Source organism: Periplaneta americana, chromosome 16 (assembly GCF_040183065.1).
Source record: "Periplaneta americana isolate PAMFEO1 chromosome 16, P.americana_PAMFEO1_priV1, whole genome shotgun sequence".
Taxonomy (NCBI): Eukaryota; Metazoa; Arthropoda; class Insecta; order Blattodea; family Blattidae; genus Periplaneta; species Periplaneta americana.
Window position 1 is genome coordinate 22228245 of NC_091132.1, and position 27969 is coordinate 22256213.

General features: G+C 35.6%; 1 protein-coding gene across 3 annotated transcripts; it reads right to left on the reverse strand.

Moving 5' to 3' along the window:
* Nucleotides 1–980: 980 nt before the first annotated feature.
* On the reverse strand, nt 981–27707 carry LOC138691537 (uncharacterized protein C13G5.2-like). 3 transcript variants are annotated; one of them, XM_069813579.1, is made up of 2 exons: nt 27553–27707; nt 981–5688 (listed from the first exon to the last, which is right to left on the reverse strand). In XM_069813579.1, exons 1-2 carry the CDS (start codon nt 27608–27610, stop codon nt 5081–5083), a joined length of 666 nt encoding a protein of 221 aa, XP_069669680.1. In that variant the 5' UTR covers nt 27611–27707; the 3' UTR covers nt 981–5080. The 3 variants fall into 3 exon arrangements, with proteins under 3 accessions (XP_069669680.1, XP_069669678.1, XP_069669681.1); XM_069813577.1 differs by lacking the exon at nt 27553–27707 and adding an exon at nt 20516–20679; XM_069813580.1 differs by lacking the exon at nt 27553–27707 and adding an exon at nt 14372–15071.
* Between the last annotated feature and the right edge of the window lie 262 nt (nt 27708–27969).

Below are 27969 nucleotides of genomic sequence, written 5' to 3' on the forward strand. Positions count from 1 at the left end.
TTGTATGTATGTATGTATGTATGTGTGTATGTATTAAATATAAGCATGTAGCATGAGGACATAAAACTGGTAATTGACGGCCGAAGCGTCGGCTCCAGTGGACGATCGCTCGGCTCTTCTGCCAGTCGTCCGGTATTCGGCCGTATATGGCCTAACAAATATTCGGCCATTCACGGTGCCAGTGGACGGCTAGACTTATTGAAACAAGCAATAAGAAAACCTCATTCATTATAATGTAATAAGTTTCGATTTGACCATCTGTGCTTATCTTATGTTGCAATTCTGAATTTTACATTTATTGATTTTTCACATTAACGTTTTCGGTACGTTGGTGTACCATCTTCAGACGTGTATACATGATACTGGTTAAGAACCAAGCCAATAGGCATATGTATTGTGGATTTAAACATCATAACATCCAACAATATCATGTAATCAAGGACACGACGCAGTAGCAACGACCAATGTGTTTTTAAATATTGATTTTAAATATTTGTTTTAAACAAATTAGTTTTAAATTTAAAAGTTTGTTACTATCTAATAGCATATTAAGTGTTGTAAGGTTATTTCGTAATCACTGTAATACATCATGGATAATGTACATTAAGCACACAAACACAGATCACTTAAATCCACAATACATATGCCTATTGGCTTGGTTCTTAACCAGTATCATGTATACACAACTGAAGATGGTACACCAACGTACCGAAAATGTTAATGTGAAAAATCAATAAATGTAAAATTCACAATTGCAACATAAGATAAGCATAGATGGTCAAATCGAAACTTATTACATTATAGTGAGCTTATCGGAAAACCAAAACAAAAATGAAATTGCTCATTCATTATGTCTTATGTTCTTAGCAGGGTTTAAGCAAAAAAGGGGGGGGAAACCCAATGTGTCAAAAAAAAAAATCAGGCACAACTTGCATTTGGCTCGCTCTCAACTACCGGATGTCGGGGAAATAAATCACAACTTTATAGTATGCTGGGTTTATTACTTCTGCAAAAACAGTACACATTCCCAATTATCAGCACAGTACAAATTTACAGCAGACATATTATATGACTCGTAACACACAGGTCTTATACGATAGCAATGAATTCTCAAGCACATTTAAAGTCGGTTTTTAAAATTAACAACCGATTAACTATTAACTACGTAAAATTAAGTTCTTAAAATACGGCAATTGAAAAGCTGTGTTTTGAACATTTATAGAAACACAAATTTTCGCATACATTATTTTTGTTACAATCTCCCAAATTTTTACGAGAACAGCATCTTCAAACCAAAACTGACTTAGGTATTTATTTTCGTGATAATTACTTAACTTTGGAAATTCCAACTGATGTCAAATTAAAATTTTTATACTTACAATTTGGTATGGTGTCTTGCTTTTTCAAATCCATAGCAAGTTGTCTTGCTTTCCCCAATACACAGCAATCCAATTTTGTCATATCGGTAAGAATTTTCAAAAACAAGATCCAGTTATCAATGAGAATGGATCATGTATGAAAGGAAAAGAACCATAGTTTTAAGGCTATAGTTTTACACAGAATGAAGCTGCTGTCGATGTTTATTTATATTAAACCACTGTCGTATTTAATCGACGATATAATTATTGTTAGTGTTATTATTATTAATACTATTATTATTATTATTATTATTATTATTATTATTATTATTATTATTATTATTGCTGTTGCTTTAAAAACACATTTAAAAGGAAAAATGGTGTTAATGTGTAAAGTGAACAAATTGCAGTTGCAATTTAACCAGTAACAAGTTTGTAATAATAATAATAATAATAATAATAATAATAATAATAATAATAATAATAATAATAATAATAATAATAATAATAATAATAATAATAATAATAATAATAATAATGATGATGATGCGATAAAATTGTGTCCCTATTTACACAGATATTATTATGTAGCAATATTTCTACATCATCCTATTAGGATTAAGTGATACTAATTTATTTATTCGCAAAAGTGGCTTGCCAAATATGTGAGTGAATATCATACCACTTTTACTTAGATCTATCTTAATGCAGGTACCATACCAGATCTACAGAAATCGTTAGGACTGGCTGCAAAGATTTCATAACAATATATACCATCACATAAATTTATTCCGTAGAAATATAGCTACTATACAAAAAAAAACCTGTCTTTGTAGATATTAAAAAAATGCACAACATTGCTCTACAAAACTTAAGTGTAATTCTTAATGCAAATACATTTGAATAAGTAATTATTATGTTACATTACACAGTGAGACTATGACAATTTTATGACTGCAAACGACTGATAGGCTACCTCTAAACTTACCGTAGGGTATATTAAATTTACAACAGAAATAAAATGGGCCCAAGTCTTTGTAATGTTAATGGCATCATGTTCTTACCATTCTTTCAGATTTCATACCGTACACTACGTATTCAGCACAGTGACGAACAAAATTCGTTGAAGAGTATACTTGTGAACAACAATGATTATGATATCTATAAACACAAGAATTCTGATTGTTTGTAAGATGATATTTCTAAGATAGTTAATTACCATATAAACTATATCGGATTCTTTTCTTCAGTAATTCATGGGGAAAAGAGGATACCTAATTTCTGTTCTTAATTAATAACTTCCACAGTTGGTACTTAAAAACAAATGTATGTAGGCCTATATAATCGTTAATGTCTTCGAAATTCAACTGAATGTAACCTACCCAAGTTCATAAAACATTGGTTAAATAAACTCAAATTTAAAGTCGTGTTTTCACATTAAAATGATGCTTCATTTATCTACCCATTTGCACTGGAATGTTCTGAGTCGGACAATGATATAATTCTAAAACATTAATTAGCCTTATATAGCAACAATATCATTCTTTCTAATAGACTCTTAGCTGTTATGTTCCTTAGAAAAGACCAATACCAGTAATTAATAGTATCAGTACAGTAGAAGTATAACCTATCATTGGCCTATACAGTATATGGAACTGTGGTTGTGCTACAAAAAATAATGAAAATATACTCCATATTAAAACAAAAATTTTATTTCATTTCAATTCGACTTGGGATATTAGCGTATATACACAATGACCTCATATAGTTTACAACTATCAGATGTATCTATTTTTTTTCTCAAGTGATTGTTGCATTAAGTTCTAAGTTAATCATAGAAAGGGTTAGTAGTGCTAATGATTTATATATTTTTTTGCAATGGGCAAGAAATAATGGACAAGTTTGTGACTGAGATAAGCAGTAAACGAAATGAAACCAACTGAGGAAATGGGACCATAAGTTCAAGTTATGTGTTGGACTATACACCCAACAGAATGGAAGAGCAAGAATGTTCATCATCTAATAACCAAGTGCAAGAATAAAATAAAGATCCCTTCTTTTCAAATCAGTATCATTAAAATTTGCTAAGTCATATTATTGTAAATTTTCACATAAAATAATCTTCGGAATACTTGTTTTAGGCAAGCTGAAACGAAAAATAAAAAATTGTTGCACAAAAACAGTCACAGTTATTTTTATTGTTTCATCTATTGCTGTTTTGTGTACAAAGTGCATATAGTTGTCATTAAAGAAAACCAGCCTTACAATGCAAAATATTTGTCAATCGTGTAAGTACTATAATACAATACACAGAGTTCATACCGTAACCTGATAGTTTAAAATTTACGAGTAACAGCACTTTATTACAATAAAATGGCCTACATAACCCTATGATTGGCTCTACTTGAGATTCTTTGAAGTCAAACTTTGAAAGAAAAAAATTAAAAATTTTTTTGTCCCAAATAATTTTTGGAATTTTCTGCGTAATTTGGTACTATGTAATTTATTGAAAAATCCTAATTGCAAGTGTTTTTAATTACGTAATACATTTTACGTGTCAAACTATTTTTTTTCTCATCCCGCATTACTACATAAATATATAAATATCTCTGATATTAGTTGGCAAAAAATGTTTTAGTTTGGAGTGTTTTGTAGCTGAATGTTTGTTTCATAAGATGGCGGAATTGTTGAAGACTGTAATGGTTGAATTTGTTGTGAATTTTCAAAATAAGTTTAGTATTCTGTGTTTCTCATATTGTAAGTTTTCTCTAATGTTTACTCTGTCGCCCATTTCCTCGGAAGTTAAAAATACAGAACATAATATGTACCTTTTCCTCAGAAACTAAGATAGCTAGAAGCATGAAATTTTTACACCTCATCTACAGTATTACATTGATTGCTGACCTCTAGTTTCAAGTAATTTGGACAAAAACTTTACACTTTATTGTGCAAGCATATTAACGTAATTTTATTACTGGTAGTCTTAAAAAATTGGTTTAAAAAGAAAATCATAACTTATTATTTTCGCGAAATACACATTCTAAACAAGAGTTCCAGGGACTGGGCTCTCAAAAAACACCATACCCACTGGAACTCAAGTGAGGGCTGTAGACGCTAAAAGACCCTCTAAGAGATTTTAATAATAACAGGTCAAATGACCTGTCGAAATTGAGCAAAAGAAACAGCTCCACTGGCCAGATGGATTCCTTACAGGACATTGCGTCCTCAAGAAGAACATGTATACGATGGGACATAATATCAATCCAGCCTGTACTCATTGTTCTCAGGGAAATGAGTCTATAACTCATCTATTATGCAAATGCAATGCACTCGCTCATAAAAGAGCTCTCATCTTTGGAAAACATTTTCCGAAGCTTGATGAGCTATCAACTATCCCAGTCCGTAGTTCGATTCAGTTCATTAAGAACATCAATAGATCTGTTAGGTCGCAAAGCTAGGAGGGCTGTTAAAGCTCTTCCTCGCTTAAATTAAAAAAACAAGAGTTCAGCACTTCTCATTTAATAAAGAATCAGTAGTAAAATTTTCATCGTGTTATCTATATTTTCTGAAATAAAAGTCTTTAAAGATGATTAATTTAACATTGGTTCTCACCTTAATGCAACATTATGTTTGTATAAAAACATAGGAGATGTATTATTACACAACTCACACGAAACAAGAGTTAAATCTGGAGCCTGTGAAAACATTAACACAAAATTTATTTAAGACATAATTTCTTCTCCAACAGCACTTCCTACGCTACTTCCTCCAATGCCCCCGAAGAAGCCTCCAATCATAGAGCCAATTACTGCACCAGGGGCAGCACCAACTCCTCCAAAGATGGAGCCGATTGTTCCTCCAACCCATGCACCCACGGTATTTCCTGCAACAACTCCTGCATATCCTCCAGCAGTACTACCAGCGATAGAGCCAACTACCTTTGGTGTTTGTTTCTGTTTGTTACCGCTCATGTCATCATTAATAGCAGATACTAAACGTACCCCATCAGTTACAACAGAGACATAATATAGACCAGTACCAACTGTCTGTACTGCACTGGACACGGAGGAGGCAGCTGTAATAACGGAATCTGGGACAGGAATATGAGGGTCTTTCACGCCTGTGAATTTTTTATTAAAATTGATGTGAGAAAAATCCACTTTTTCATGTGGTTTATCAAAACGCATTACCCATTCTCCTGCACTGTTTCCTATTCCAGCCTGTGTTGAACGACTCAGTTGTTTTCCAGACAAAAATTTGTATTCTCCATGTCGTGAAGCAGATATACCATGCAACAAAGTTCCTGCTTCATCCAACGTGTCTCTGGAACCTGTGTAAAGAATTCATAAAATCAATACAGTGCGATGTATTCTTCATTCCAAAAGAAAAAAACCAATTGCTTATTAATAGGGAACGGAATTGGAGTAGTAAAAGCTAGTACTGGCATCTACACAGTCATTTGTTTACAACCCTTTATACCAAGTCCTCCCCTCCATGACATACTCGCAGGTCTCTACACGTCAACAACAGGTGAACGGGACAGTTGTCGCATAAGAACTTCAACGTGCAGGTTTACAGTTCAGAGTAGTGAAGTGCAGGTACAATGCCGAAAGTGAAACCAACTAACAATACAGTATTGAAAGACTATATTTTGTAAAACCTCCAGATCAAGTATCAAAATTCAGGAAACAATTCCCTAAATTGTCGCTTCCCCCATGTCCAGTTCCTACGAGATGGGGGTCATGGTTAGAAGCTTGCAATTGTTACGCACGTCACCTCCAATCTGTGAAGAAAGTGGTCCAGTCTTTCGATACCGATGACGCGGCTGCGATTCAAATACGCCAGGAACTGCTAAATGATTAAACAATCGAGAAAGAAGTCACGGATATTAAGTCAAATTTGGGATATTTACCGGATGCCATTATTCAATTAGGAAAGTCAGGAGTAGAACTAGTTGAGCAAATAAATATTATGAGGACTATTGTAAATAAACTGAGTGCAGTAGAAGGTGAAATAGGAAAACGTGTTGGTGAAAAAATGAACAAAGTTTTGATTAAAAATGATGGATACGATATTCTTAGTCGGATTTCAGATGTACTAACAAAGACGTGTCCCAATGACGTCATTCAACATGTGAATTTAATTGACGTATCTTGTTTCAAGTACTCTCTAATTGTCTCTGCAGATGTAGAGCGGAGTTTTTCCATGTTACAAAATTTCCTTCCTTGCAACAGAGCAAAGTTGTATTTTGAAAATTTGAAAATAATATTTACAATTTATTATAACAAGGCATAGCATTAATTGAAAATGCCATTTCGTTTGGATCTACATATTCAGGGGCGAGTTCCATACAGAAGACAACTGTCTATTAACATCAATATGTCCACTGACACGCGAAGATACGGAGGCTCATATTTAATTATGTATATTTGTAATGTTGTTTATTGGTGTCTTGTGCGTTGCGAAGAAAAGCACATGTAGTTCAAAAAGAAATGCAGATTATGTATGTAGGTCACTATATGTCATTAAACTATTCCATTTGTTTATTCTGAAATATATTTACAGACGTTGCGTGTAAATTTGTATGAAGTGGACTGTACTCTTCCATGCGCCGTGACGCAGCTCGCTTGACAGTCACTGAGCTACGAATATCTATACTACGTTTCACCATTCTTTATAATACTCCAAATCCCTTTCCCTGCTTATTAAAATGTTGAGAATTATGTGCACTATAAAAAAAACCTAAAATATGCACTTAAAATGTCGAAATATGTACTAAAAGCAGAAACGCCGGCAAACTTATCATGGTAGGGATAGGATCTAACGAAAAACAAAATACCAGCCATATAGTGGGAAATATTCAAATTATTAGGCATAAAGATAAACACAATCACTTTAATTTCTTAGTTACTGCCTTATTGGCTGTAGGTAATTTAATTAAAACCAATTTGATACAAACAGTTCATTTTCTTTCATGAATATTTATTCAGAACTCCCCAACTTGATTTCCGGAATACTTATAAACTACGGAAATTAATTTATACAAGGCAAAATGGCAGACCAGGTCATTAATACATCACAACGTCCTCTATACAAGTAACATCAAAACAAACGCATTAACTTCAATTGCTTCCTGTTAACTATACCGTACAATGAAGTCAAATCCAAAAATATGTAGGTTTACCTTAAAGTCGTAAGTACCAACTAACTAGACAAAATGAAAATTATTGTTTTCCGCCCAGTTTTACTTTCTAATATTCCCCAAGTCAAATCATGGAGTTCTGAATAAAATTTTGTCGAGAAAATGCACTGTTAGCTAAAGTAAACAATTATATGTTTTACCAAAGTCCAGAAAACAGTTTTCGCTACAAAAAATGAAAAATACCATGAAATAATAAGCTTTTAATGTCGAAATATGCACAAACCTAAAAAAAAAAATTATAAATGTGCACGATCAACCATGTGTCAATCATCCTAATGAAAAATGTAATTACTAAGTTTCATTAAGATATGAGCTCCGATACAAATATGCATTTGCATATCACTATTTATAGTCGCGACACTGTTATTTCCGGCGTGACTCCTCCTCTTTGCTTACGTCTTAGGAAGTGAAGGCTCTATAAAATCTAGGTAGGTAGTATCGTTCGTTCGCCATTTTTGTTCTTTCGTTGCCGAGTTACCACATGAGGAATCTATTTGCCACACCGTTAAACATTATCATTTCGTAGCTCCTATGATAATAAATCAAACGCACTGTAATTCAGCAAATAATTGAGCGGCAAATAACGTCCTCGTGTGCTTTCTGCGAACGCCAACGTAAGAGCCAAAATGGCGGGCGATTATATTAAGTATTTATCCAACCTTAGGAAATGCTTAACTTCTTCATCAGCGAATCACAAGACGCACACATTTAAATGTAGCCGATCTGCAACATGATTGGCTGCCGGAAATTAGAGCGACGGGACTATAGTACAGGGACATCATTTTATTTTTACTTCAATTTTTATTGTAACTGAGTTTTTGAATGTACTTCACTCCCACCCCTTCTACTAATGAAGTTCAACCGTCCTCCACACAGATATATACAGTCATAGTAGCTTTACGGTCATAGTAAACAGTACGTTCCAAAAATATGTTCGCGTTTTCCAGTGACGAAAAAGCTTTCAATATTGAATCATTTTCGCACAGGTACTGTCGTCCATTTGCCTACGTTGTATCCCGATTTCCCCCTTCAGCTTTTATTCGCCAGCTAGTGGCTGGGCTGTCTTAGCTCTTTTCTGAAAACATTAATTTCTGTTAGGAATTGGACGTCCACGTAATATTATACAACTGTTTAAAATAACTTAAATAAAAGGACTTCGTTAAGTAATTAATTGTCACGTGATTTCCTCCCTTTCTACGACCCTGCGACATAACCACTTGGACGGAGAGTAGATAGTATGTCTGAGTAATTTTATCTTTTCGGATTGGGCAGAAGTGAAGATTGAATTTACAGTACGTAAAGTACTCTTTTATAGAGTAGGTACAGAATTATTTCAACATGAGTTACTAGTACGAAGAACGAAACTGGTAATTGGGATCAGGTACAATAGTCTATAATGCGATAATATGCACATTAGAACTGAAATGAACGGCCACCATAAAAAAATGTGTTTAAATATCCATATTATGATTATTTTTCCATTTAACTTCATTCTCTATATTGTACGGTAATGTGCTGTAGACAGTATAATATACCCTACATAATGAATACGTCCACATGGACAGCTCAGTTCGTGAGTAAAAATACTCATTGTTAATACTGTACTGTATTTTAATTAAAAATCTAATGAAAATGATCAAACTCAAAAGTGCAATATTTCCTAGTATACGTAAATGGATTAACTACTTTTCTTCCCTCCTATACCCAAGTAAAGTGATGTTTGTATATTACGCCAGTATCATCGAATTCCAGTCGTGGAAAGGGGTAGCAAACGGCGTTGATCCAGAGGTATAGGCAAGTTAATATTAAAAATGTTAGAAAAAATAAAATGATGTCCCTGTATAACCTTCTCCTTACTACTAATATTTTGAATAATTTAAAGGGAAAAACTGTTCCAGGGTCAGGTATCGAACCTGGAATCTTTGGTGAGCGTGCCAATCCTCTACCAACTGAGCTATCTGGGAACTCTACCAGTCCCCGGCTCAATTATTTCCTGAGGTCTGGTAGAGTTCCAGGGTAGCTCAGTCGGTAGAACATTGGCACTCTCAAAGGTCCTGGGTTTCGATACCCAATCCCGGAACAATTTTTCCCTTGAAATTATTCAAGTCAGCTTTACAGGGAGCTACTTCTGAAAAATCCGATTTATATAATACATGTCACTGCTCGTTAACAGAAAACCACAATTTATGTCACACAGAAGAAGTGTGCATTCAATATTGGGTCTCTTATGTCTTGCCAACCCACTTGAGGTAAGTGGATATAAAAGGGAACACCAACATCGCTATTTGAAAGTCTGCTGTAATTATTATTACATTATTTTGTGTAGGATAGTGTAAATTACTTAGTTTTTTTTTACAACTCCATTTTAATAATGTGGAGGCTATGGAAATTAAACGTAGAAGTTCATATAGCAGGAAATCCCCGAGTTAAATGCTTCGGTGTCCGCAAGTGATCCTCAATCAACCGAACACCAGTGATTCAGTGTCCGCAAGTGATACTGAACCGAGCACCAGTGTTTCAGTGTCCGCAAGTGATACTGAAACGAGCATCAGTGTTCAGTGTCCGCAAGTGATACTGAACCGAGCACCAGTGATTCAGTGTCCGCAAGTGATACTGAACCGAGCACCAGTGATTCAGTGTCCGCAATTGATATCGAACCGAGCACCAGTGGTTCAGTGTCCGAAAATGATACTGAACCGAGCACCAGTGTTCAGTGTCCGCAAGTGATACTGAACCGAGCACCAGTGTTCAGTGTCCGCAAGTGATACTGAACCGAGCACCAGTGGTTCAGTGTCCGCAAGTGATTCTGAACCGAGCACCAGTGTTCAGTGTCCGCAAGTGATACTGAACTTAGCACCAGTGTTCAGTGTCCGCAAGTGATACTGAACCGAGCACCAGTGGTTGTGTCCGCAACTGATACTGAACCGAGCGCCAGTGATTCAGTGTCCGCAAGTGATACTGAACTGAGCACCAGTGGTTCAGTGTCCGCAAGTGATACTGAACCGAGCACCAGTGTTCAGTGTCCGCAAGTGATACTGAACCGAGCACCAGTGGTTCAGTGTCCGCAAGTGATACTGAACCGAGCACCAGTGTTCAGTATCCGCAAGTGATACTGAACCGAGCACCAATGATTCAGTGTCCGCAAGTGATACTGAACCGAGCACCAGTGATTCAGTGTCCGCAAGTGATACTGAACCGAGCACCAGTGGTTCAGTGTCCGCAAGTGATACTGAACCGAGCACCAGTGTTCAGTGTCCGCAAGTGATACTGAACCGAGCACCAGTGGTTCAGTGTCCGCAAGTGATACTGAACCGAGCACCAGTGTTCAGTATCCGCAAGTGATACTGAACCGAGCACCAGTGATTCAGTGTCCGCAAGTGATACTGAACCAAGGACCAGTGATTCACTGTCCGCAAGTGATATTGAACCGAGCACCAATGATTCAGTGTCCGCAAGTGATACTGAACCAAGGACCAGTGATTCATGTCCGCAAGTGATACTGAACCGAGCACCAGTGATTCAGTGTCCGCAATAGATACTGAACCAAGGACCAGTGATTCAGTGTCCGCAAGTGATACTGAACCGAGCACCAATGATTCAGTGTCCGCAAGTGATACTGAAACGAGCACCAGTGTTCAGTGTCCGCAAGTGATACTGAACCGAGCACCAGTGTTCAGTGTCCACACGTGATACTGAACCGAGCACCAGTGATTCAGTGTCCACAATTGATACTGAACCAAGCAACCAGTGGTTCAGTGTCCGAAAATGATACTGAACCGAGCACCAATGTTCAGTGTCCGCAAGTGATACTGAACGGAGCACCAGTGTTCAGTGTCCGCAAGTGATACTGAAACGAGCACCAGTATTCAGTGTCTGCAAGTGATACTGAACCGAGCACCAGCGATTCAGTGTCCGCAATTGATACTGAACCAAGGACCAGTGATTCAGTGTCCGCAATTGATACTGAACCGAGCACCAATGTTCAGTGTCCGCAAGTGATACTGAACCGAGCACCAGTGGTTCAGTGTCCGCAAGTTATTTTCAATCATGCACCAGTGGTTCCGTGAATAAAAGGAAGGTGAGTAAAACTTTGAACAAACAAAGCCAGGAGCTGGTGTGTAACGCCTATGAGTATGTTACCAGTAACAATATAGGAAAGGGTCATATTTCGGAGACAGCTAAAATAATGAAACCTGATAAGAAAACTGTTAGAAAAATCGTGCAAAGAGGCTCTGTGATGCCGAAAAAGCCTGGCAACAAGAAGGTTAAATTCAGTAAAATGTATGATTTCTGCTGTGACTTGATCAGGCGTGAGATGTACAAGTTTTTTTTTTAAAGGCATGCCACCAACTGCTGCAGAACTAAAGTTTCAAGACGTGTGTGATTTTCCTTATGAAAAAAATACGCTGCGACGGCTTCTAATAAAACTCGTATTTTGTTTCCGCTTTAAAGAGGAAACAAACTGTAATGGGATCTGCATGGATAGTCGTCTGGCATTACAGATTCATGAAACGTCTCTGTAAGTTGTGTTCCAAGGGCTGGAGAATCGCGTATTTAGGCGAGACGTAATTCCATTTTCATGATGTTGTGAAGAAAGGGTAGGATGATGGAACTTACAATTGCATCCTGAAGACACTAACATTGAGGGGCAAGCACATCTTGGTATTGCAAGCGGCAGGCAGTGAGGGATGGGTGGAAAATTGTCTGTATGTCATTGCTCTGGTCACATTACCTTACGGGAGACAAAACAATTCTACTAATAAAAATTATTTGGTACCCTTCTCAGCATGCCTACGTGCATCTCCCCACATAAATTTCGACATTTTCGAAGTTAAAGACTTCACAACACAGAGCCTTGAATTTCGCATGTCGCCTTGGATATTTTTGGGCAAGCCACCCGCATGACACGAGCTAGGGGACCCAAGTGATCATCCGCTCTACTCAAGATAACATCTTTGGCATACCCTGCCCTACTTCCATTCATCTTGCAACAATCCTTCCCTCATGTGGGCAGCTGTTAGGTTACTCATTTTTCAGCTTTTGCTCTTCCAAATTTTCTAAAGACAAATAGGCTTGGTTGTAGCTCACATAAATTCTCCCTCATAGCCCCAAATTGTCTTCCAAGGACGCGCGATCGTGTAGGGGAGACTGTTGTACCTTTAAACACTTTTCACATTTTATTTATTTATTTTTTTTGGGAAATCATATTTTTTAAATTAAAAAATACTTTAAATAATTATTAAAGATTCCTTTACAACTTCGTGCATATATTTTATTGTTCTACACATCTATTAAGGATGGAAAAAATAAAATGTAATATGTTCAAAGGTACAACAGGTTCATGTACCTTAGAACCAGTGGCGTATACTGGTTAAAGGGTTTGGGCTACCGCTGACCCTATTATTACACAAAATATATCTAACAATTACTTTAATTTTAATTACTATGGTAAAACTAATAATACAAAATTATTACATTATGTTATATTATAAACTTTGTCTTTTGTAATTTCCTTGGGCTACCGCCGGTAGCCCCGGTAGCCCGCAAAATACGCCCCTGCTTAGAACATACCCTCTTGTAAGTTGGAACACATGTAATATAGGTGGAAATATAGTTGTAAGAACTGACAATCATATTTAAAATGTATTTGCAATCATAAACCAGAGCAGGCTGCTCTGATTGAGATTTTATTTCCTGGAGGAGCAATAACTGCTTCAACAACGTTCTTCAAGGCATCCGGATCAATTGGGAGACCTCTTAATTCCAAATTTAGTTCGTGGCATGACCTTAAAATAAAATAAAAACAAAAACCAATAGTATTATGTACCTTGGAACATGTTCCGTGGTACAAGATGTTCTGTGTTCAAAGGTACAAGAGGGTGCACGTTTAAACAAATGTGGCTACCAAAACTATAGATTCAAATAAATCATGGAAATTAAAATATGTTATTACTCACCAGATAATACGAAACACATTGTACTTAATGGATGGTAACAAATACAATCTGTATATATTATTTTTTTTATTATTTTTTTATTATTTTTTTATATATTTTTTTTATTTATTTTTTTTAATTACTCTTTCATCGTAAATATAATCTGGTTTTATGTTAGATAACATATACCAATGAACGAAATATTTACTTTTGGTACTAAAAAAGATTCTTTCGTTTACAGAACTCACACTTTGCAATAAATCAAACCAAAACTACGACCAGAGCTATTTAGCGGCTTTTCCTACAATCTACTTCAGTTTGAGTCCTCTAGGTAGTAGTAAAAATTAAAAAAACAAAAAATGTTCAAAGGTACACTATGCTAAAGGAACAACAGTCTCCCCTACCTTTTAATACTGTCTCTCTTCCCTTTCGCTCCCTTTTTTAATTCGTCCATTAATTATCCCGTTTTGCTCCATTATCTATACTGTAATTATTGGATACTGAGTAGGCTTAATCATTCATCGTACCTGCGGTAGTATTTATTTAATCCTTAAATCGAACCTTATCCAATTTAAAAATTGGGCCTACATACCAAGAATAGAGATGATTCAAGTAATCCAAGGGACTTCATAAATCTCATGTCCCTTTTTTTTTTTTTTTTTTTTTTTTGGCGAAACTAGCATCGAGGTAGTTCTAGTGATTTCGTGAGTGAAAGCTGAATTTATAAGGTATTTTTGTGGACATGCAATTGATCATATATGCAAGGCATAACAAAAACCTGAACTAACCTAACCTAACCGGTCACGGATTCGTATGTGCAAGGTATACAACACGAAGAGAACTACCTCAGCAAAAATGCCAATATAGATGCTTACCTGCTGTTGCAGGCACCACAAGAAAGGAACTAAACAACATTATCAAAATTCCTGACATTCTGTAGCTCCTGCACTTCATTCACTGTAAAAAAAATAGTAGTGTATAATTTCAAAAGTCGACCGCACCTACTCGAACGGAAGTATATACCTATGTGCCACGTCTGTAAGCAAAGCTTGTTGCAACATGATTGCGTCATAAAATCGTTAACTGCAAAAGGCCGGGAATTCCATACAGGTCACATGACATAGTGCATGAGCTCGAGCTGACTGAAGGTCAAGCTTGACCAACAGACCGGATGACGACGGGAGGGAAGAAAGAGGGGCAATTTAATTTGATCCATATCTCAGTTCAGGTATTGATTTACAGATAATAAGAAAGGCTACTCATAATTTACGTCACATTATGAATGTTCAACGGAAGGGACAATTTTTGGAGAAAGAAAGAGTTACAGGACACGATGATTCATGTTCATGACTACTATACGCCTTAGGGATGGGCAAAAATATCTGGTTATTTTTATACGGTTAACCGGTTAATTACCGATTATTTTTGCTTGCCGGTTTAACCTAATAACCGGTTATTTTCCTCAATAACCGGACGACCGATTATTTTTTAAAATATTCATTAAATCAAATATATTTTAAGTCTATCTCAAATTTAATGTCAGTCGAACATCGTTTACATTTATTATTTCGTACTCTATGCAAATTGTCTCGTAGGCCATTCCTAGATGATTATGGGTTACTGCTTTACTTACTTCATCTGTCCATAGATGGCAAAATGAAATGAGATTTCGATTTAATACCAATAATCTATCAGTCTTACTAATAAACCGTGTATAGTTTTTATACGAGACTTATGCAGAGTTGAGACAGAAAACGTTACTAATAAACCGTGAATAAGCTATGGACGTATAAACAGGCTGTAACTATACAATGGGAACTGCTTTGCAGTAGTTATATACCCGAAACCCCCTGTTTAAGTGTTGTATATAGCGAAAAAATGGCCGCTCCTCTAACAGCTGTTCGTATCGACTGTCATTTTCTGATGATGGTTACCACAGTCTAAGACATACAGTCACGCAACTCATACGTATAAAATATGCCAACATTTGACAGCTGGCGCGACAGTAGCCCTCTAGCGGCAGGCAAGTTAAAAGTGTGCACACGACATATGATAACATATCAGAAAACTGGTTTTGCGTAATTTGTTTTATATTTTATGCTATACAGTAAGTGTATATGATTCTTATTAATTTTAATTTAGAATCCTAGAAGAATTTCACACGCAGTTAATCTACAAGTTTCAGAAGCTGAGAATAAACGTAATTCTTTCTGCTCCTTACAACTGAATCATGGAACTGTTCACGTATCATGGTTTGAAATAATATAATTGTTCGTACGTGGATGGTTAATTAAATTCATTCCTGAATATATTTATGAATCATTAGAACTCTATATTTCCTGTGAGAAGAGTCAAAATTAGTAGCTTCAAAATTGTAGGTTACATTGCGTGGTGAACTCCTCTCCCTATTTCCTGAGAAATTAACTATTTTCCATACCGCAAATTGGGGTAAACTCGGCCGCTGAGGTAAACTTGAAAATAAAAAAGGGGAAGATTTAAACCTTAATATGACAGACATTGATTTATGAAGTTTATTATTTTTCATTTCTTAAGAACCGGTATTTCCTTTATTATTTTGAGTGACAAATAGTGCTGATATTATGGTTTAAATGTTTATGGCAAGTTTACCGCATTTTACATTACATTTCCAGTTTTCACACATAATGCCTAATTTTAACTTATCCTACCTATATAATAAGTAATTTACATGCCCTTACTGTTAATATGACGTAGGTGAAAACAAATAAATGAACACACAATTTTGTTGAAAAAATTGTGACTTCAATTAACTCAGAAAATGTAGGCCTAATTTTATTTTCAGAGCAGAAGTGGTGTAAGTCAAAATGGGTAATGAGGGTTAAAGTAAACATTCTTTAAAATACAGCGCAAAGTAGCAGTTAATATTGAATTTATTTAAACTATTAGTTGTCAGTGAATAGCACGAAGGATATATTAATTGCTACTTTGCGCTGTATTTTACAGAATATTTACTTTAAACATCATTACCTAATTTTGACTTACACCACTTCTGCTCTGAACAGCTCAAATAATCACTGGGAATGTAAAATCAACACCAATAGCAGTCATACAAATTATTACAGAAAAGATTGCTTTTTATATTAAATTTAAAAAGGCTCTTGAGAACTTAATACGTCTGCCACATGAATCTACACCAACACATCAGAAATCTATCGACACAGTCTGGATTTATTCAAGAAATGAATATTTTGCAAAAGGATTACAATACTCCATGAATTCTTGAAAAATTAACACCATGATCCCTACTTGAATGCAATATAACGTTCAACTTTTGAAAAATATATAGAAAAAAAAACACGAATACAAAAAGTACGGAATTACTTGCATTAAAAACTGTAGATACATTATCCAAAATCGGAATGGTTACACATTTACACATATGATTTCTACAAAAAAATAATATATTGTAACAGGTATTTACTTTGTTTTTATTTAAACTCTCCTTCCTGACATACAAATAGGTAACTGATAAGTAATAATAATGTTTTATAGAACACAATACGTAGGCTACCTACAACGTGGATTATTGGTTATTCCTGAGTTATGATTTTCTCATGGTCTTTAGGGAATCTGAAGAACGACAAATTCGGAGATTTAAACTTGTTGTTACTGCAATTTTCGTCATTGCACACATTGCCTTTATTCCGATGCATGATTAAAACGTTATTATAACATCTCGCATCCCTTTAAAGCACGTGCCGGCTGAACGAGACTATGGCCAGTGCCTTGCCTGCCGCTTGGGCGCTAGTGTCGCGAATGTTGGCAGAAAAAGTGTTGAAGTTTCGTGACTGTATGTCTTAGACTGTGATGGTTACCTTGTAACCATAGAAGAACAAACCAAAGATTATAGAATTATTAGAATAAAATTGCTGTAGCTTGTACTCTTTGACCAAAATGTAGTGTGGTAATCGATTAGAGCCAGTTGTACTATCGATATTTAACACGCCACACTAGAGCGCTCTACCGGATGCAATAGAGAACCTCAGATATTCTATTACCTTTCGTAACAAGTAATGACAAAACTATGACATAGCTGTGTAACAGTTATACTGTTAATACACGACGTATGTAGTGATTATTAGTAAGGAATTTACACAAGACTTATAAACGAGCTACTCATTGTATAAGTATAAGACAGTTAAACGTCTGTATATAGAGTTTTTATTAGTAAGACCGTATGCCTATCCATCTCTGATTGACTTACACTAATCTGCGGGTATTGAAGCATTTCAAACGGCGAGAAATTTTGACGTCAATATTTATTGGTTATAGGAGAATAAATTGCCCGTCAAAATGTTTCTAATCAAGGTTATTATTATTATTATTATTATTATTATTATTATTATGCAATTTTGATATTTTTATTTATCTTACTATGACTAATGTAAGTGAAGTAAGTTAATTAACTAAATTCAATTTCATAACCTCTTATTATTTGTACTCATATATTTGTACTCGGACGTCATTGATGATCTTCAACGTCTAATGACATTCTTTCAACTATCTTCCGGTTGGTTTACAGTTAATTGCTAATTGTTATTTGATTTCCATTGTAAATAACCTATCAGTTTTTTTCCCCTAATTTTCTGACTTTAAAATTCCAAACAATAATAATAATAAGCCGAAAATAACCGGTTATTTTGGAATAACCTCCCATCCCTAATACGCCTCAAGCGTCGATGTCTAGGCCTATTACGAACTACTGTCTCGTAAGATGCAAACAAAAGCTGGATTTCGTCAAGGTTATTTACTGCAGTACTGGTAGCCATACTAAAAAAAAAAGTCTTAAATACATTTTAGTCTCTGCATAGTGCTAACCAGTTCCATTTTTGACGTGAAACGTCTATATTCGACCTACAGGAGATAAAGAACTGTTACGTTGCGATATAAATTATTTAGATCAGAATCAAACTTTTGGGTTTTTCACTGTATCCTGGAACTTGCCATTTCCAACCTTTCGTAACTACATACTGTACCGAACCTAAAAATGTATTCTGATCACATTCTCCGTGGGGAGGAGAGAGAAAAAAAAAAACATGAAAGATTTAGGGACGTCACTCATGGTACGTACGGAATCTAAGATGACCATAGTGTTTCGTATTTTCCACGCGATTTGTCTTGTTCCATTATCTGATTATTGGATAGGATGCAGGGTACGAACACGTTGGCGCCTAGCTTTAAAGCTAGCAGGCTCCGCTAGCAGTGTTTATGAAAGACAAGGAAGCTTGGTGCGCACAAATTGGAGCTTGTTTGCAGGTCGCTTTAATCTCTCAGCTGACTCACAGCTGATTAGGTCATCTCCTTGGAATCTCTGTGTAGACTTGATATCTCAAGGGATTCAAGTAGTGAGGACGAATTTGATTTATTACACAGTGCAGAATCAAAGTAATTATTATTACAAGAATTCTTTTCTCTCGAGTGTTCCCTTCATCCTATAAATAATAAAGGGTTGCGTTTGGTGAATATTATCTTTTTAAATATCTGCGGAACTTTCCAGAAAAATGCATTAGCTACCCGAGAGTGGAAATCGAAACTTTCGATTATCTTCTCTATTTAACCAAAGATTTCATACAGAAGACTTGGAAAAATTGCCAGGGAATCCTATTTTGCTGGAAGAACGGCTTATACTCACACTGAGGTAAACAGTACAATTCTTACAAAATAGTGCCTAGTGAACATTCTCAATAATTTTATTGATATTAGTTATTATTTATTTGTTTATTTTTTTATTTTTCGTGGTATTAAGGCACATACAGAAGAAAGCGATTAAACTCTTGAAATGAGGTCGAAGACTGCAAATCAGGCCTATTGGTGAACGACGATGTCCTTTCATCCGAATTCATTAGTAGTTTGTAATTAAAAAATTAATTAAATTCTACCTCCAGTTTTGAATCTATACGAAAAGTTAATGTCGTGGCAGGTCTTTCGAACACACGAGCAATACGTTTTTCTACATCCAATGCGTGCAGTGTTTTAAAACTTTACAACCACTGACACAGGGTTCCCGCCACGAGTGAAGCAAGCGGTATGCTCAAGGCGGAGCTTGACAGGCCGCTGGCTGATAGTCGGAGTAATCAAGAATGATATTTCCCGCTCCGTTTAACTTATCACGTCGTAGCATCTATGATATTCAAACAATCGCGCTGCAATTTTTTGTATTGATAGGTCAATGTCCAAGGGAAGCATAGAAAACAATTCGAAGTCAAAATATTGTTTTTAAAAGTGAGAAAAAAAATACTAACTTTGAAGTGATCTGCTCACAGAAAAAAATTTGCGGTAAGCGGTAAACTTTTTTGTTTTTCACGTTAGATGGGGGGTCAAAGCGAGAAAAATGTTGAGTAAGAATGGAAATTCGTTTTAAAAGTTACCGCTCCTCAAAATCTTTACTGGTTACCGAGTTACGGCCAATTAACGTCAAAAGTAAATCACACGCGCGTAGTTTAAAATAGAATACAAATTTGTGTAAATTAAAAAGCACGAATTACACAAATAATTTATAAAAGTCGTCTCTACTAATTACACAAGTCATCATTGACATCTGGTCCACAGATCACCTCTCCAATGCCTCTCTGCTCCACGCCGAGACTTGCGCTGCAAGCTTGAAAGAATGACTGAAACCATTCTTGGAGCTTACAGGGTGCTGGAAAGCTAGCAGTAAAGCGACCATCCATGAGTCAACGTGTGCGGTGTCATATGATTCTAGCGATTCATTTCCCCCACTACCGCTACCAGCTACTCTACCAGCTAGTCTACCATCGTCAACGTGTTCGTACCCTACGGTACCTATATTTAGTTACCGTATGTCTATTCTGACCTAACCTAAAAACTACATACCAAGAATAAAGACTTTCAAGCAATTCAAGGGGCTCCATAAAGAGCCTGTCACTTATTTGAAGTTAGAACACGGAGAACTCAAAATTTAAATGAAATAATTAACATTTACATGCTATTTTCCCAAAATTGCCAATAAATATGCTTACCCGTTGTTGCAGGTACCAAAAGAAATGAACTAAATAAAATTATAAAAATTCCTGACATTCTGAAGATTTTCAACTTCTTCCACTACTGTACAGTTTCACAAGTCCACCGATCACACCTGCTCGGAAAGAAGTATGTTCCACGTCTGCAAGTTAAGCTTGTTGCTGTGTTGCAACAACTGCATTGTGATTGCGTCATAAAATCGTTATCTGTAAGTGGAGGGGAATTCCATGCAGGTCACATGCGCATGACAGCATGACCTGACTCAAGGTCAAGCTTGACAAATGATGAAAGGGGCAACTGTAATAGAATACGTACAATATATCATATTGTGAATGCTCAATGGACGGTGAAAATTGTGGAAAAGAAAGGAGTGAGTGAATCAGTCTTGACTTCGACGTAATGACGTTTCCTGGAATCCGAGGGACTTCATAAAATATCTCTTGTCACTTTTTTAAAGTTACACATAGGATATATGATTTAAAACAGGCCCATTTTAAATTAATTTGAAATTTCGGGAATTTCAAATAAGACTGCCAATAAAGATGCATACCAATTGCTAAATGTACCGTACCAAAACAAAAAAACTAAACAAAATTATCAAAATTCTTGGCATTCTGAAGCTGTTACGCTTAATCCACTAGTGTATCGATTGACTAATACACCGACCACACCTGTTCGGAAGAAGAAACGTGCCACGTCTGCCTAAGTGCCTATGTATAGATACGCTAACCGCACTGGGGTTAGGATTGCATCATAAAATCGTGAACTGCAGAAGGTGGTAATTTCCATACTGATCACGTGACGTGCACAAGCTGACTCAAGGTCAAACTTGACCAAGACTGATTAGGGTCCGGATTTTTATGTTTTCACATGGTTTTTTTTTTTTGCTGTATTGGACATCGCTGAAACTTCGTATGACAATTTATCACATGTTTATGAACGTAATTCCGAAGTTTTATGCCACATAAAAATACATATTTTGAGTGTTGCATCATAAACCGCATATTTTGACAAAAATACATAAAATTAAATATTTCGCGGTTTGTCTTTAAATCTCATTTTAAATGAAAATGTATTTAGATCACATTGCTCAAATAAAAATACATAAAAATGACATATTTTGGATTACTGTCTTACATTTCGTCTAATACTGTCTGCTATTGCCAATGCCTCGGTTGGTGAAGACTCTGTACGTCACTTCCTGAAAACCTGACTGCGAAACAATTTGCTTCATAGTATGCTTAACTTCAGAATTTGTGATGTAGAAGATTTACGCGCTATAAGGTTTTACTTCATGAGAATCGTTAATCATAGTAGACTAGCCTATAAAAAATTTGAGCATGGTCTTAAAAGTACTGCAATGATTAGATAAAAGATATCATTATAGATGCAAATTGAAAAAAAAAAAAAAAAGAGAGAGAGAGAGAGGGTGGGTGAACGAAGGGGATGGGGAGGGAGGGAGAGAGAATTATTCATCCATGGAATCAACTTATAATTTGATCGATCTCTCAGTTTGGTAGTGAATGCTCTCAAAGGGCAGTGAAAGAGTGAAGAAGTCTGATTCTGAGAGCAATTCTTTAAGTTTTGTGATTGAAAACCAAAAGACAGTTCAGGACATGATGATAACGATAATGACTTCGAACCAAGCGTCGAAGAAATAACGAACTCGAACTTCCGCCTCGCATCCAACGATAATAATAATAATAATAATAATGTTTTATTTTCGCTGGCAGAGTTAAGGCCATAAGGCCTTCTCTTCCACTCAACCAGCCTTAATCATTACAATACATAAATTTACATTACAAATATTTTCACTACACTTAAAAGGTTCTCCAGCAATAATCTTCACTACACATTTATTTAAATTTAGATAAATCTATAAGGTAAAGTAGTAACTTAATTTATGAGCTAATTTAATTCAATCAATTATAATTAATTTAATATTTGAGATAGTTAGTAAAATGATGAAAATTAATTTAATATAAGCTTACTAGGACTATGTTACAGGGAGAATATATATATTTCTATTTCTATAATGAGAATATTAATGTAATTGCCATTAGAGGTTTTGTAAATCTATTTAAAGAAATTAAAGATAATAATAATAAGAATGGACAGATGTTAGTTTCATTATAAGTAACAAATATTAATCAGCAATTCATCTGTTAAGTAAGAATTTATGTAATTTTGACCTAAATGAAGCTATTGTCCAACAACCCCTTATATCACTCGGAAGCGAGTTCCAATTTCTAGCAACTGAAACTGTATAGGATGAAGAATATAAAGATGTCTTGTGGTAGGGTATAATGAGTAAATTGTTATAATGAGATCTTGTACTTAGCTGATGATATGCGGATAAATTTTGAAAACGAGAAGCCAAATATATTGGGGTAGCGGTGCGCAGAATTTGAAATAAGAGAACAAGAGAATGCAGGGCTCGTCGATCGCTTAGCTTTAGCCAAGACAGAGTTTGGAAAGACGGGGAAACATGATCATACTTACGAATATTACAAATATAACGGACGCACGCATTATGCACACGTTGTAGCCTGTTGCTCAAATTTGCATTTAGGTTACTTAATATAATATCGCAGTAGTCAAAGTGTGGCATCACGAGTGTTTGTACAAGGATTAATTTTAATTTAACAGGAAGAAAGTTCTTCAGTCGCTTTAATGAGCGAATAATGGAAAATATTTTTTTGGAAGTGTGATTCACTTGTTCATTCCATTCCAGGTAACAATCCATATAAATACCAAGGTTCTTCACAGTCGTACTGTATGGAATAGTAGTATTATTTACAATTATCGGTGGCAAATTTTGTTTGTCACACTTCGATCTTTGATGTTCTATTAAGATTGCCTGCGATTTACTTGCATTTTAATTAAGTCCGTGCGTTTTCGACCATATGGATATAGAATTCAAGTCATCATTAACTTTAGTTATGGCGTCATTTATGTAGTTAGGTCGAGTATGCAGATAGATTTATATGTCGTCAGCATAAATATGGTGTCGGCAGGATGTTAGATTAGAAGAAATATCATTAATATAAATAGAAAATAGTAAAGGTCCTAGGACAGAGCCTTGTGGTACGCCAGTCTTCGTGGTACGCCAAGTGGAATAACGATTAATAATAGACACGCACTGTTGGCGTTCACGAAGATAGGAGTCCATCCACGCTAACGCATTATCAGAAAAATGCAGTACTCTTAATTTTGCAATTAGTAAGTCAACATCTACAGTGTCGAAGGCTTTGGAGTAGTCTAAAAGTGTTAGTATTGTGATCTGTCCTTTGTCTAAAGCTTCACGTATATCCTCAGTCACTTTAAGCAGTGCAGTCGATGTGCTGTGTCCCGTTCTGAAGCCTGATTGGTAAGGGTCAAGAATATTGTGAGTATTGAGGTAATCTGTCAGTTGTTTGTGCACAATTCTTTCCAAAGCTTTTGAGAGAACAGGAAGAATACTAATTGGCCTATAGTCATTAGGTGTTACAGGTAACTTAATTTTAGGAAGGGGACGAACAATAGCCTTTTTTCCATATGTCTGGGTAATGTGAAGTCATTATAGATGCATTGAATATATGGGTTAGTATCGGAAGAATTATGTCCATAATTTTGTTCAGAAGTTCTATATTTATACTGTCTACTCCTTGTGATTTTGACTTGATGCGCTTTAGTGCTGATTTTACGTCAGAAGGTGTTATGTAGGAAAAGAAGAACTTGTCTCGTGCTGGGGCGGGTGTAGAGATTAATTCATTAATAGTCTGTTGTTTCGTTGCGGCGTCAGGTGCGTGGGTAGTGGTGGATGTGAAGTAATTGTTTAAATCATCTAGACAAATAGTATTGTCAATTTGTGATTTAGATTGTCCCAGTCCCATTGACCTAACATTTCTCCACATATCGGATGCTCTAATATCAGGTTCAATGAGGCTGTAAGCATGTCTAAGCTTAGCATTTCTAATCGTCTGTGTGGTCATATTTCTTAGTCGCTTGTACCGCAAGAAATCTATGTCACTTTTTAGTCTCTTGAATTTCCGAAAAGCTTCGTCTCTGTCTCTCATCAATGATCGGATTTCTGTAGTCATCCAGGGAGCTGGAGGTCTCGTAATGCGTCTAGTTTTTATTGGGGCATGTTTGTCATATAATGTAATAACAAAGTTGTTGAAAGCTTGTACTTTTTCGTCTACTGTACGGAGAGTCCAAACATCACGCCATCTCTCTTTCTAAACTCGTTGCTCGCAACAAACAAGAGCAAACGATAGCTCGATTGTTTATTCAAGGCAACTCGTTGGTTCAAGTCCAGGGTTCAAGGTTATTTGCTGCAGTAGGGGAGGGAGCAGTCATACTTATAAAAGAAGTCTTATAGTGTGTCTGGTATGGGGAGTGTTGCCAACTTTCAAATACAAAATTATGGAATTTTAGTAAATAAAAAATTATCACAAACGCACAATATTAAGGCCGGTTACACACTATACCGAGAGATGTGTAATGTGAAATGTGCGCCGAGAAATGTGTCAGATCGAAAGCATTGTTTTAAATGGAACATCACACACTACAACGAGTTTCTCGCTCACTTCGCGCGAGGTAAACACATTTCTCGTTCTGATCGCTAGCCCAGCGAATTTTTCAAGACACATTCGACCTCTGTCAACGATTATGATTACACACAGATATCGCTAAAACATTTTTCAGCTGTTTCAAATTCATAAAATAGCAAAATTGTTCTAATATGTCAGAACGGCCATTGAAATTTATCGGTGTCATACAAATAAGTATGATGCACGAGACGATAACTATAATAATACTAAATTGAAGACGTCGTCGGAAAAAGGAATGTAACATCGTAGATAGGAAAAGAAATTTTAAAGCATTTATTTATAACAAATTATTGAACTCAATGGCTGAATAAATGTTTATCCCTTTTTAGTGAAATGATTGTGATAGTGAATAAAGCACTAATAAAATATGCTCCTGAAATAATTTTCCTCTCTATTGAAACATCAATTTACAGTTTTGTTCGTTATGTCCAAATTCGGGGGAGGTTTTCAAATAAAAGAAGAAAATAAATATGGAAGAAGATAACCGATTTAATCAGACATTAATTAGGTTAGGTTTCTAATTTGCAATTCCAATCAACATAATATTGGCTACGAATGAAATTATGACTTCATGATCACATAATACTTAACAATGAAAAGATATGATTTTTTTTAAACAATTGAAGTAAACTTTATTGTACATAAATAAATACATTATAGTTGGGAATAACAAACCGAAAAAAGAAAATAAAATAACCTGACACTTGTTTATGGGTACTGCCCACTGGCAATCCCATTGCTAGTCAACACGATAATTTATTAAGGATTCAGTTTTCATCATTGTAGGCCTACTCGTGATGAAAGGGTTGCATTATTGGACTGAAGAGAATGCTATTCCTGGTCATGAAAAAGTGAACAGTACCATTCCGTTTCGCGATAAAGTGAAATACAATTTCCTACATGCCGTTTAATATAGTGAGGGAATAACGGTATTTCTCCAGAAAAATTACACCAAAGAAAGGCACAAATTTCTTTCGTTTCACTAGCTTCTACGAGTTGTATAATATGATAAAAACATGTTTTTGGTTTGCAGCCACAAAATTAAGCTGGCTACCGCGCGACACTGGCAACTATGTTCTATTCTGCACTCTTGGTTCGATTACACATTTCTCGGCGCTGTGTGTGGACAATGCTGTCTCGCCTCGCTCGCGCATTTCTCGGCACACATTTCACATTACACATCTCTCGGTATAGTGTGTAACCGGCCTAATAATGCCATACCGGTACTGCGAAACTTTATCACAATACCTACTGAATGAACTTTCCGTCATTCCTTGTACAGAAGAGGCACCAACGGCAGCTACGAATAGACTATTGTGATTAACTGATTGTGTGATTAGTAAACTATAATGCAAGCCCACTATTGATTTGGGAAGAATCCGGGTTCTCCCTTGATAATCTTAATGAAAAAACGGGACAGATTTAAAACGTTTATTCAGAGGGTACCAAAAAAATAGGGCAAACTCAAATGTGTTTCAATGTGACAATTTTTTTCTATGGAAAGCATTATCCCATAAGCGTTAACGCATGAATGGGGACGCAGAGTATAGGCGATTTATTAGTTCTGTATAGTGCTAATCAGTTCAATTTTGACGTGAAATGTCTCTATTCGAACTAAAGGAGAGAAAACTGTAACGTTTTGACAAAATTTAGATCAGAATTAGACTTTTAAGTTTTCCAATGTGTCCTTGAACTTAACATTTCCAACGCTTTGTAACTACATACCCAAAAGTGTAAATATGATCACATTCTCCATGAAAGCCTAAAAAGAAAAGGCCATCGTGCACCAAAGAAGGCTTTAGGTTTACTTTTTTTTTTTTTTTTTTTTTGCACCAATGACTGCATATAGTCATGAACGGTACCATGGTAACGGTACCATGAAAACAGAAATCAAAGTTTTCGTAGTTTTCCACGAAGCCCGTTTCCCTCAATTATCTAATTGAATCGACTTTTGCTGAAAGGACATATGTTACAAATTTAATGTTTTGAGATATTGAAGAAAAACACAATAGCAAGTAGGAAACTTAAAATTGGAACTTGATATTCTTGTTACATGAAGTTAGCTACAAATATGACTGGTATATTGTTATAATTTACTCATATTATTATTACAGTGGCTATCAATTAAGTTACAGTTTCCATGAAAAAACCTATTTTGACAAACATGTAACAAATGTCCTTTTTGCAAAAGTCGATTCAATTATTGAATAGGGTGTGGTCATCCTCCCTGTGGTACTATTTATCTATTTAATCCTTATGTTCATTTTAACCTAACATAAAAATCACATATCAAGAATAAAGGCGTTTCACGCAATCATACTTCAGAGAACTCGGTCACTTTTTAAAAGTTACACATAACACAGAGAACTTAAAATTGAAGTAAAATAATTTATATTCATTTGAAATTTCCACAATTCAAGACTGCCAATAAAGATGCTTACCCATTGTAGCAGGTACCAAAAGAAAGCAACTGAACAAAATCATCAAAATTCTTGACATTCTGAAGCTTTTGCACTTCTCTATTGTATCGTTTCTCAAGTCTCAGACAATGCACAACTGCTCCACCAGAAAGCTGATCAATGTCTGCAGGCAAGCTTGTTGCAACTTGTCGAGCAGCATGATTGCATCATAAAATCGGTAACTGCTAAGGAAGGAAATTCCATATAGGTTTGCCAACCAAGGAACAAGAAAATCCCCTATACCATATTAAAATCTCCCTAAAATTCAGACAATCTCCTCCCCCCCACCCTACATTTTAAAATTTGTATTTGGAAAAACCGCAACATAAAAATTAGTAAATGTGATTATACATACATCAATGAATAGAAGAAAATATTCACACTCATGCAATAGAATAG

What these genes read in the sequence shown, in the direction of transcription:
- LOC138691537 (XM_069813580.1), bottom strand. Translation starts at nt 14,450, where the DNA reads ATGAAGTGCAGGAGCTACAGAATGTCAGGAATTTTGATAATGTTGTTT. An exon ending in TGTGGTGCCTGCAACAGCAG is followed by an intron (nt 5,689 to 14,371) that starts GTAAGCATCTAT and finishes TTCTTTACACAG; the next exon opens with GTTCCAGAGACACGTTGGAT.